The sequence below is a fragment of the Nicotiana tomentosiformis genome, chromosome 12, assembly GCF_000390325.3.
Source record: "Nicotiana tomentosiformis chromosome 12, ASM39032v3, whole genome shotgun sequence".
In the NCBI taxonomy this organism is placed as follows: Eukaryota; Viridiplantae; Streptophyta; class Magnoliopsida; order Solanales; family Solanaceae; genus Nicotiana; species Nicotiana tomentosiformis.
In genome coordinates, this window is record NC_090823.1 from 94,940,368 (window position 1) to 94,953,109 (window position 12,742).

At 32.6% G+C, this 12,742-nt stretch overlaps 1 protein-coding gene across 1 annotated transcript; it reads left to right on the top strand.

Annotated features, from left to right (window-relative positions):
* The first annotated feature begins 246 nt into the window (after positions 1-246).
* LOC104114260 (cytochrome P450 81Q32-like) lies at positions 247-4,216 on the top strand. The gene is made up of 2 exons (XM_009624650.4): positions 247-3,092; positions 3,471-4,216. Exons 1-2 carry the CDS (start codon positions 2,178-2,180, stop codon positions 4,089-4,091), a joined length of 1,536 nt encoding a protein of 511 aa, XP_009622945.1. The 5' UTR covers positions 247-2,177; the 3' UTR covers positions 4,092-4,216.
* The last annotated feature ends 8,526 nt before the right edge of the window (positions 4,217-12,742 follow it).

The following is a 12,742-nucleotide window of genomic DNA, read 5'->3' on the forward strand; positions in this document are numbered from 1 at the left end:
AAAGTAGTACCTAAATTATTGCCTAAATAAAAACGCAAAAATGAAAAAAAAAAACATAACTAAAGAAGGCCAAGGGTATAATTATAAACAAATATTTTATTCTAAAAATAAAAAAATAAAAAAAATAATTAAAATATATATATATATATATATATATATATATATATATATATATATATATATATATATATATATAAATATATATATTTCTAATATAACAATCTCTACTTAACTAATTCCTGCATAACTTATTTTTACATAACTAACCCTACATTATTAATACCCGTATAACTCTGACCAGCAATAAAACGATCTCCTAAGTGCTAATAAATCCTTCTGTCAGATCATAACACTAAATGTACAGTTTATTATAGCAAGCAAATGCTTTATTCCTAAATTTGGATTCAGATTCAAGTGCCACTTTTACATGGACGGATCACATCTTAGAATTAACATGGGAAAAGACAAAAAAGTAAGGAAGAAGATCACGTATGATGATTGATTCTTGACATGAGTGAAGATCTGGATGTCTTCATCATCAAATATTCGACACAATTGGTTTTCTGCTTACCTCTCAATCTTGGAGGTTTTAACCAGTAGTACAAGTTCTTGGCAAAGAAGAGTAGCTACAAAAAGTAAAGTTGACTAGCTTCTGAATTCTGCAGAAAAACTCCAACTATACTCATGAGATAAAGCAATAGGGTCAAGTTGTGTAATCTGTATGCATCAACCCAATTTGGCACTAGAGTGGCCTTATCTTAGGGTACTGATATATGTAAAGAAATTTTTTCAAGAAAAGTTCCCGAGAAGGCTGAAGCAAAAAGAATATAGTATACCTTCAACATAAAGTAAAGAAAGCAAAAAGTTCACTTGTTTGCACACTCAATGAGATTCGGGTCTTTCCTCTCCCGTCTCTCTTTGGCCTCTCTCTCTCTCTCTCTCTCTCTGTTCTTCCTCTGTTCTCTTTAATTTCCACCATTTGCCATACTTTAACAGAAAGCCATCTTAGCTCCCTTTGTTGGTTCTTCCCTCTTTTAGAGTTGGATCTTAAAAAATCTACGTACTTTCTTTCCTAGGATTATAACACGCATTCGTATAGCCCATGCACAAAAGAAGAGCGTCTTCTCGGCAGTAGAATGCAAATTCACAAATTTCTACAATTGAGGTTGGTCCATAGGGTTGTGCTGTTGCTTTTTCTATGCTTGTTGGTCATCTCTACAGAAAATAATGACTCATTGCTCGTTGACATGTACAAGACGACATCATTTGAGGAACAGCCAGAAGAACAGAAGGTGCATCAACAGCAAAAATGGAAGCTGATGAGGCAATCTATTGAGGTGTACTTTGCAACCAAAAGAAGAGTTCCCAATGCAGCTGACCCTCTTCATAATCGTTAAAAATCTCTCAGTTTCAATACTGTTTTTTTACTATACAATGTTCATAGACTTGAAGCTTGCCATATAAATATTTACCAATTACTAGTCATTAGTCAATTACCGCTATATATTGGAGTTCACTTGCAATTTCCTGGTACTTTTTTCCCCCTTATTCTGGTGTTTTGATATCGTAAACTGTAACTCTTAAATAAAGCATGAATCAGATATGGAAAGATCCACACATGCCACATATCTTATTCTGTAAAACCCAGAAGATTATACGTAAAAAAATAAGTGATATTAGCATCCAGCCTTGAATATTTAGGGAGGCTTTTTTAGTATGTATTATAAACAGTGTATAATTTATGTAGTATATCAACTAGAAAAAGTAAACAGTTAGTCGCTTTTGCTATGGCATGCGATTATGTGGTCGGTGATCACAATTGCAGATGAAGGTTATTAATAGTAATTTTTTCCTATAAAATAAAGACACACACTAACAAACAATGTCCACCAATACACTTTGGTCCTATTAGAGTCACATTCACAGACTTGGCAAACAAGTATTGTGACCTCAAGTAAACTTTAACTATTGTATTTGCTAATAATAGTCATTGGTCAATGTCAAAAGGAGAAGCCATCACTAAAATATTCTTGACAATCTACAACTGGCCAAATATTGCTTGCTCAAAACGTAAACTACCCATATATTTCTTTCTTAAAATGGACAATTATAAACTTGTAACAAGTCACTAATACTTCTCTCATAACTTACACTTACTCACCTTTGAATTGCTACTCATGGAAATATCCTGGTTTTATTGCTTTTCCTTTGTACCCTTTCTCTCACTCTTTATCCTATCAAAACTCTTTCTTCATTATCAAAAGCATAGCAAGAAGCTACCACCAAGCCCTTTTTCAATCCCAATTATAGGTCATCTTCTACTTTTAAAACAACCATTGCACAGAACATTACAGCAACTTTCTTACAAGTATGGCCCTATATTTTCCCTAAAGTTTGGTTTCCGTTCTGCAGTTGTCATATCTTCTCCATCTGCTGTTGAAGAATGCTTCACAAAAAATGATACAATCTTTGCCAATAGACCTCGTTTTCTCGTTGGCAAGCTCTTGAACTACAGCTTTACTACAATAGGGGCAGCTCCCTATGGTCCTCTTTGGAGAAATCTTCGAAGGCTTACTACAGTTGAGATATTCTCTACAGCTCGATTAAACATGTCTGCTGATATCCGAAGGGAGGAGATTAAAGCACTAGTAAAAGACTTGTACCAATTAGATTCGAGGCGAAATTTCATTTTAGTAGAAATGAGATCAAGAATATCAGAGTTGTCATTTAATATAATTATGAGGATGGTTGCAGGAAAGAAATATTATGGAGTTGAAGTGGAAGATTATGAGGAGGCGATGCAGTTTCGCGATATCATAAGGGAACTTTTTGCTTTGAGTGGAGCATCTAATACAGGGGATTTCTTGCCATTTCTACAGTGGTTTGATTTTCATGGCCTAGAAAAGAAAATGCTAAAGTTGCAGGTGAAATCTGATGAATTTCTACAGGGGCTTATAGAGGGACATAGACATAAAAGTACCGAAACTTACCAACTTGGAGAAAGAAGAAATACAATGATTGGCAAAATGCTAGCTTTGCAAGACTCAGAACCTGAATACTACACTGACGACATCATCAAAGGAATTATACTGGTACGTTCCATGAACAAAATTTGATCACTAGAGTAATATTTTCGATAAGTGTAAAAGCAATATACTAAAAAACCCATGTTGCTCTAATAGGCGGATTCATAATTTAGAGTCTGCAGGTTCGTGTGGGAGTGAGTTATTATGTATGTGTACATTTGTGAGAAAATGTTTTTCATATATATTGAAGGGTTAAATCCACCTCGTAAATGCTGTTTAATTTGCATCTGTTTATAGCAAGGCCTTTTTCCAGCTAGCCTATAATATGTACAAAATCTAGAAGTAGACTGATGCATAAGTGTCAAGATTTATGTCATAATACTCGAGTGTAGTACTTTTCTAAATGTCCAATTCTCTCCGTCCTAACTTCAGTTACATTCTCAGATACTCTTGACTGCAGGGACTGACACTTCATCAGTGACAATAGAATGGGCGCTGACACTTTTACTAAACCACACCGAGAAATTAGAGAAGGCTACGAAGGAGCTCGATCAAGTTATCGGCGAAGATCGTCTAGCAGATGAATCAGACATTCCTAAGTTACCTTACCTCCAAAACATAGTGAATGAGACACTACGATTATTTCCAGCAGTACCATTACTATCACCGCACGAATCATCGGATGAATGTATTATCGGGTGTTACAACGTGCCACGTAAAACAATGCTACTTGTCAATGCCTGGGCAATGCACAGGGATCCTCAACTGTGGGATGATCCAACAAGTTTCAAGCCAGAAAGATTTGAAGGATTGGAAGTTGATGCATACAAATTGAAGTTAATTCCATTTGGATTAGGAAGAAGGAGTTGCCCTGCTGCTGGCCTTGCTAATAGAGTTGTGGCACTGACATTGGCAACTTTGCTTCAGTGCTTTGATTGGAGGAAAATTAGCAAAGAACAAATTGACATGTCTGAAGGAGAAGGTCTCACTATGCCTAAAGCTACACCATTAGAAGCAATGTGCAAAGTGCGTGGCAACATGATTAAAGTACTAAACAATCTATGATCTTCGTTCAATTCCAAGATTATTACTCTTTGTCACCACAACTTTCTATCTTTTTCTAAATAAAAGTTTACTTAAAGTTGAAATACATATTGAGGGGATATTAATAAACTTGTTGGTTACAATTATATTATGGTCATCCTTAATAGTATATCTAAAGGATTACGTATTGGATTAATAAAGGTTTCTAAAATAATCCTTTGATTACCTTACGAATGAAGTATTACAACACTCAACGTAGGTCAACATCTAGTTTCAAATGCACACTTGGAAAAGCTGCCTTTCCTCATGGGAGTATACACATTGACACCAAAAAATAACGACAAATTAATGATAAGTAATTGTACACACGGATCACTCAACCTTGAAATATCTGTTGAGTAAGAAGGATTCCAATCCGCATCTGATGCGGTGGGTATTGTTGCTCCAACAGTTTGACTTGGAGATCAAAGATAGGAAGGACACAAAAAATCAAGTCGTCGATCATCTATCTCGACTTGAGAGACCTCCGGTTGAAATAGTTGACGTAAGAGAAGAGTTCCCTAATGAGCAGATTTTTTTCATTGTTGCGGTCTCCGTAAGACCGCCTTGGTATGCTGATGTAACCAACGTTTTGGCTAGTGGATGGCGGCCTAGTAACCTCTCTCGTGATCAAAGAAAGAAGCTTCAAGGTGAGGTAAAATTTCATTTTTGGAATGACCCTTTCTTATTTAAACTGTGTGCAGATGGTGTGATTCGAAGGTGTGTGCCTGAATGAGAGAAGGCAAGCATTCTTTCCCATTGCCATGATGAAGTAGCTGGAGGACACTATGGTAGAAATCGCACTGCAGCAAAGGTCATGGAAGCCGGTTTCTATTGGCCTACTTTATACAAAGACACACGGACGTATGTAGCTACATGTGACAAGTGTCAAAGGGCGAGTAACATTAGCAAGAGGTATGAGATGCTACTAAACTCTATTCTAGTATGTGAAACTTTTGACCTACGGGAGATTGGAGAACCAACCAAGGTAAGAAGACTCAAGAACTCATCAATACTACAACCTGCAATCGGTGCAATGCGGGAGTTTGTATCGAATCATTAGAATTGATGTTTTCTTTGTTCTTAAACTTATTTGAGATGTATTACTCCATTATTATGGAGTAATTTCCATTAGAGTGTTAACAGATACGGTGTTTCGATAACTTGATTAGGAATTCGATTCTTGATAATTGTTAGAATTAATTGATGGAGCTTTAATTTGTATTGTGAGTTATTCATTGTTTTGCTTAATAGAAAGAGGAGTTTGATAGTGAATTTCTTCACATCTTATGCTCTACTTTAAATTCGTGATTTAAATAGGTAATCGAAAGAGCCCTTTGAATTGTTAATCGAACTAGAAAATAGGAAAATATTCGTGAGAAGTTACCCTTTAGATCATAACCATCATTTGATTGTTGCAATTGTTTACCGTGTTTCAATTGGATTAACTACTGAATTAACGTTTAATCGAAAGAGGAACATTAACTTCAAGTGCAATCTGATTATCAGTTGAATTTGTGAGAATCAACTGTATTATAGAGTGAATATTAAATCAAGAATTGAATCCCGAGTCAGTTATCTTTCACCTATCTAGTCAAATACCCTTATCCCTCTCATTGATATTTCTTTGTTGCTCATCTACTGTCTTTTGTGAGCAATTGTTATTTGCTTAATTTTTAGTAGTTCACAGTAGTAACAGTTATAAAATCAAGTGTTAATTTTCCTGGATAGTAATCAACTAGAGATTATCCGAACACTGTTTAAATCAAATCCCTGTGGAGACGATAATAAATTGATATTATCTCTACATGTGTTGTGTTAATTAATTTATTAATTTGGATTATTAATTTGGACATTAGTAATCTAATACCGAGGCAGACGTACGTGGTGGCAATCGGGTTCAACTGAACCCGCTTCATCAAAAAATAATACTGTGTATATGTATAAATTAGGATTAAAGCTGCGTAAATTTTGTATAAATATTTTATTTGAACCCACTTGATAACTACTATTTTACGACTAAAGTTATTTACTTCTAAGATTGAACCCGCTTGCATAAAATTCTGGGTCCGCCACTGATCTAATATATATTCTTGATTGTAGAATTATTAATTTGTATTGTGAGTTATTCATTGTTTCGTGTTGAAGGACATTAAGTTAATCTAAATTTGTTCTTTATCGTAGGATTATTAATTTGGACATTAGGTTGAAAAAGAATTTTGGAAAATATTTTCCCTTTTGATAGGAAAAATATTTTCTTCCAATTGGAGAAAAATGAGTTAACGAGGAAAATATTTTTTAAAATATTTAAGCCAATCAAACATAGAAAAATTGAAAGATCCTTTAACGTTGTATTTTTTTTTTTTACCTCATAGAATATCCATAAATGTACATAAATGTGGATGTTGTAGCCTAAAAATAGGTTATTTTTGTATAACAAATGCACATGAAAATGTCTGATGTTAGTATTTTTGTAAAGTAGCTAACTGAGATGCTCTTCAGATTGCTGGAGATGTTGACCCTGGTAAGTTTATCACTTTCTGTTGATTAAATATTGTTGGTGCATGTGATCGAATTTTAAAGCTTGGTGTTGTATTTGATGTGACTTAGAGCTGTTTTACTGCTAACGGAAGAAGAATCTATGATCTTTGTTCAATTCCAAGATTATTAGTCTTTGTCACCACAACTTTCTATCTTTTTCTAAATAAAAATTTACTTAAAGTCAATACAAATTGAGGGGATATTAATAAACTTGTTGATTACAATTATATTATGGTCATCCTTAATATATCAAAAGGATTACGTATTGGATTAATAAAGGTTTCTAAATAAAAGTTTACTTAGTGCATGTTTGGAAAGTCACCACGTAGTTGGATGTGTGTGTAATTGGGTGTAATTACATAGTTTGGTATGTTTGTCACCAAGTAATTACTTGTATTATTATCCTCTCCGATTCTCAAGGGAGGCACGATGTAATTACAAGGTTATTTTTTGAATCTCTTTTCTTTTCTTTTAATTTACTTTTTATTTCTATTCTTTTTTCTTTTTAATTTATTTTTTATTTTAACTTTTTAAATTCTTTTTTTCTTTCAAATATTATATTTTTTACGTTATTTGTCTTTTATTTCCTTATTTCTCATTTCCCAACCTTTACTTCACGTGTTTCTATATAATTTCTCATATTTTTGTTCTTTCTTAATTATTTTTTTTATTACACTTACTATGTTATTATTCTAATATTTTTCGTAATCTTAGAAATAATAAGTCATTCACAAACTTGACTTATAACGAGTGTTGTCATTAAAGTTGAACTTTGTTATTGGATGAGGTTATATGCAAACTTAACTATGTTAAAATGATCTTACTTTTTAATATATAATATTTCATTTTCCAACCTTTATTTTTTTGTGATTTCATATAGTTTCTCAAAATTTTATTTTTCTTTATTTTCTTCATTTAGCATAATTGTGCTATTATTCTAGTTTCGAAACTACACCTCCTAATATTAGAAATAACGAGTCATTAATAAATTTGGCATATAATGAGTGATGTCATTAAAGTAGAATCTCATTGTTGAATGAAGTTATAGACTTATGTTTTCCTTTTCTTTTGAATTATATTTACTTAAATTATATTGACGCTTAATTTAATTTTAAATAAGAGTATTATGTTAATTTTGAATTTATGTTATATTTTCGGTTCCATTTTATTTGCTTTAGTAGTATTGACTTATTAATTCATATTGCATGCCATTCATTTTTCAGTTAGAATTGATAGATTATTTTTTTCATAAAATATTTGAGTAATGTTATGGTATTATATTTATAAATATAAATATTTTTATCAAGCACTCCATAACGTTCTTACAAAATATGTGCTTTTAGTTTTTATAATTAATTAAAATAAAATATTATTAATTTGAAAAATATATGTCAATTATTTTACAATATTAGTTGCAAATATATGATTAGTAATTAATATATTTTCAAGAAATAATATGTATCTTAAATTTTAAATTTAATATCATTTATAAAGGCATATATTTGTTCAATCTTAACTTTAATTAATAATTAAATTTATATTTATAATTTATTCTAATTGTGTAATTACACTTGTGCAACCAAATAGTATATTTGTAATTGCACTGTAATTATATTATGATAAACAAACAAGTCATCGTAATTATAATACTGTGTAATTACTAAGCTATATAATTACTACCCTTGTAATTAAACCAATTCCAATTACCTGATGGCTTTCCAAACGACCCTTAAAGTTGAAATCCATATTGATGGGATATTAATAAACTTGTTGATTGGAATTCTTTGGCTGGATTTAATGTTCATCCTTAATATTTCTAAAGGATCAAGTATTAGATTAATGAATGTTTCTAAAATCATCCTTCGGTTACCTTATGAATGAGTTTTAAGAGTTAACTTCAACTCCCTACATCTCAAATTATCAGTTGTGCTTTCTAATTAAAAATAGTTGTCTCAAATTATTTGTCATTCTAGAAGTTCAAGATAAAATAAATCTTATTTTTCCCATTTTATTCTTAATAATAATTATTATTTTTAATATGTAGATAACATATAAATAGAATAAATATTCAATGAGAAAATATTATATCTTAAGACATAAATAAGGGTAAAATAATCCAATTATCCTTTTAATTAATATTTTTTAAAGGACGTATAAAAGAGAATCACGATAAATAATTTGAGAGGGAGAGAGTATTAATATTACCGCACTCAACTCAGGTCAACATCTAGTTTCAAATGCACACTTGGAAAAGGTGCTCCACATTGAAATCAAAAATAACGACAAATTAATGATAAACTTTTTGAAAAATCGGAAGAAGTTTTGTCGTGCTGTAACTTTGGCACAAACAATAAGGTTTTTTCAAAGGATGTTAAGATTTTTGGTTCTCTAAAAAAACGAAAACCTTTGCATTGTCGTTGTAATAGTAGCCCCCAAAGGTGAACTGTCATTTTAGATCCACCTTATTTTGGACCACTCTACGTCTCTACCTCTTAACACCATCCTCCACCTATCTTCCTTTAAAACTCAGCAGTTCAGGCTCCCTTACCTTCTTCAGTAAATAGCAATGTTTCAAAGGAGAAAGCTACTTTTTCTTACAAATTAAGGACTGTAGATAGTAGTTGTATTGAAATTGCCGTACCTAAAACCAAATTTTATTAAGAGGCCTTAAACTTTTAAAAAATAATATTGAATAACCTAATTCATGCTTTATAGTTGCCATAGCAGAATTCTGATAAAATAACAAAGGCAATATTACTACTATAAGGTAAAAATAGAAAAAAACAATAATTTCAAATTTAAAGGAAAACATAGCAGCAACTAATTATAGAAATTAATAACTTGATATCAGAATAAAATTTTAATTTTTGAAGGAAAATTACCATAAAGTGAACTTATTATTAATTTTGAGAAGGCCCTTAAAATTTTGGGGGCCTAAAGCCATTACTTTACTGGCTTTGCCCTTGAGCCGACACTAACCAATTAAACTTAAGGAGAAAGTCTAATGCATGCTTGACAAGAACTTGTTATACGAATTCTGTGCAGGGGCGGATCTATGTATTAAATGGGGGTGGCACGCCATCCAGTCACTCGGATAAAGTTTTATATACATACTAGTATTTTTTATTAAACCGCCTACATAAGGAACAAGTGGCACCCCAAGTCACAAAATGACCGAAGGTGCCATGGTTGAAGTGTGAAATTCCATGCACAACACCTGGGATCTAGATGCAAATGTTGTTTCCTTTCTTTTCTTTTTGTTCATTTCTCTTATTTTCTTCATCTTAAATATTCACTTTTCTTATACAATTCCAATTTTATTATTTATTTATATTGTATATTTGTTTCCTTTGTCTTTTTCTCGATGTTCGTATTTTATTTGGATGGATATAATCTAATCATTTTCTTTTTATCCATATAATATTATTTTATTAATTATAATTTTATTTTTATAGTGATGCATCAAAGACATAATATAATATTAATCAACTACATATAAATGGAAAGGGTATATCGTATATTTGTTTATGCATAAAATAAATTTTAAATAAATTTAAAACGGATCGAATCGAACCGAAATAATCCAAAACGGATCGAATCGACTGAATATATACCCTAATTCAATCTTCTTCACTAATGGTCGTTTTACATTAAAATAGTGACACCCGAAGCCATGAAATCCTAGATCCGCCTCTGATTCTATGCGGTGGAAGTTCTCTATCATCAGCCAAAATTCAAAAGAAATGAAAGACCAAATTTGAGTTTTTTTATCATATTATACTTATTTTGCAAAACTCATTCAGCAATTTAACAATTTCGCTTCTCTACCCAAGCATGGTGACTGGTGAGTAGAACTAAACATATTTCTATAAGTCATGCTTAAAATATTTTTCTTTTTTTTAAAAAAAAAGAAAAAGAAAAATTTGGACTAACTTGAAACGTCCATAGTTTGTAGGCGAAGTTTTTTGGAATGTACATACAGGCATCTAACATCTAAGCATATGTAGCGTGTACATAACAAACAATCCATTTACTCCAACTTCATTGAATTTGTGACATGTGTAGTGAAATGATAAGGATTCCTTAAATTCTTTTTAAAAAGAATAGTTAGATGAATTTTCTGCGTTGTTTTTATTTTTATTTTTTCGGTACGAATTCAAATTAATTGTATCAATTATCAATGAGTTTATACTATGTGATGGCCAAAAGATTAAGTGTCGTTTGTGTAATGACCCAACCGATCATTTTGACTTTTAGAACCTCGTTCCCCTAAATAAAACACCTCGTATGTGCTCTTATTAATTTATAACTTCCGAGGATGGTTGGTTAGGGATTTGAAAGGGTTCGGGTTAAAATCGGAATACTTAGTTCCTTAATTTGGTTTTAAAAGCCCAAGTTTGACTTCGGTCAACATTTTGAAAAAACGACCCCGGAATCGGGATTTGACGGTTCCAATAGGTTCGTATGATGATTTTGGACTTGGGCATATATTCGAATCGGATTTTGGACAACCCGGGAGCATTTCGGCGCCTAATAGTGAAAATCAACTATTTGAAGATTTAATGTTCTTTAAATTTGGTTTGGAGTAGGTTTTGGAGTAATTGAAGTCCGTTTGGAATTCCGAGCCTGAGAATAGCTCTGCATGGTGATTTAAAACTAGCACGCAAAATTTGATATCATTCCGAGTAAAAATAAGTATATTTCAGCACGTTCGGAGTAAGTTTGAAGAATTTGAAAATTCTAAGTTGAATGAATTTGGTTTGAGGTATGATTCTTAGTTTTGATGTTGTTTTACACGTTCTGAGGGTTCGAGCGAGTCCGTTTTATGATTTTAAACTTGTTGGTATATTCGGGCGGGACCCCGGGTGTTAACCGGACAAGGCTTAGACCAAATTTGAACTTTGGAGCAGCAGTTGAAGCTTCCAGCTTCTGTTGCAACCGCACCTGCGCTTAGCCAGCCGCAGGTGCGAGCTCGCAGAAGCAAGCCACGAGCCGCAGAAGCGGACAAGCCAAGCACGCCCAGGGATCGCAGGAGCGAGATTTTTGGCGCACCTGCGAGCGCGCAGGTGCGGTCCTTAGGGCGCAGATGCGAAGTTTGGCCAGGCGAGGGAAACTCGCACCTACGAGGCTTTTTCCGCAGGTGTGAAATTACTGCTGAACAGAACGTTTTAAATGGGCGAGGCTCAGCCATTTTAGCCCGTAATTCCTCCATTTTTGGGCCATTTTGGAGCTTTTGAGAGAGGATTTCAACTAGCAACTTGAAGGTAAGTTAATCCTACACACTTTGAGTTAAATACATAAATTATGGATAGATTATAACCTGTAAATTTGTAAAAAAAAACAAGGGTTAGAGGAAAAACCTAGATTTGTATAAAAATGAGATTTTAAGCACGAAAATGGTTATGGAATTGGATGAAAATTATATATTTGAGTTCTTGAGATTATGGGTAACGATTTTCTCCGAAAATTTCCAAAATCTGGGCACATGGGCCCGGGGTAAATTTTAGAAATTTACCATTTTTGGATAGGGTAATTTATTTAATAGTCTAATTTTAAATTTTTGAGCATGTATTAATTATTTTATATAACTTTTGGATAGTTTCGGCATCGAATTGAGATTTTACGAGACATTGTGATCGAAAAGTGGGCTTTGAGATAAGGTAAGTCTCTTGCCTAACCTTGTAAGAGGGAATTTACCCCATAGGTGATTCATATTAATAATTATTGCTAATTATGGGGGCTACATATGCACGAGGCGACAAGAGTCCATGCGTAGCTACTAATTATGTTAATGTCCGGGTAGTTTAGGACTCAAATCATGAATTACTTTTGATAATTACTTCTTTTATTTAATTAAATTACTGGAATTATATTGTAAATTATTTGAGAAAATAGTAAAAGATCGATACTTCATATACTTGAATTTTGGGTAAATTATTGAATTGTTAATAGAGATTGAACATCCTACGTGTTAATATTATAATAACTTCTCATTCCGGAGGTTCATAAGAAAATGTTATCCTTTCTCGTGGAGCGGGCCGAACGCCTCGGCAGTATAGATGCATCTATGGATCGTGTTGCACGTCCCTCAG

Coding starts and splice junctions, on each gene's coding strand:
- LOC104114260 (XM_009624650.4), top strand. CDS start 2,178: ATGGAAATATCCTGGTTTTATTGCTTTTCCTTTGTACCCTTTCTCTCA. Junction 3,093..3,470: donor TCATCAAAGGAATTATACTG/GTACGTTCCATG, acceptor TTACATTCTCAG/ATACTCTTGACTGCAGGGAC.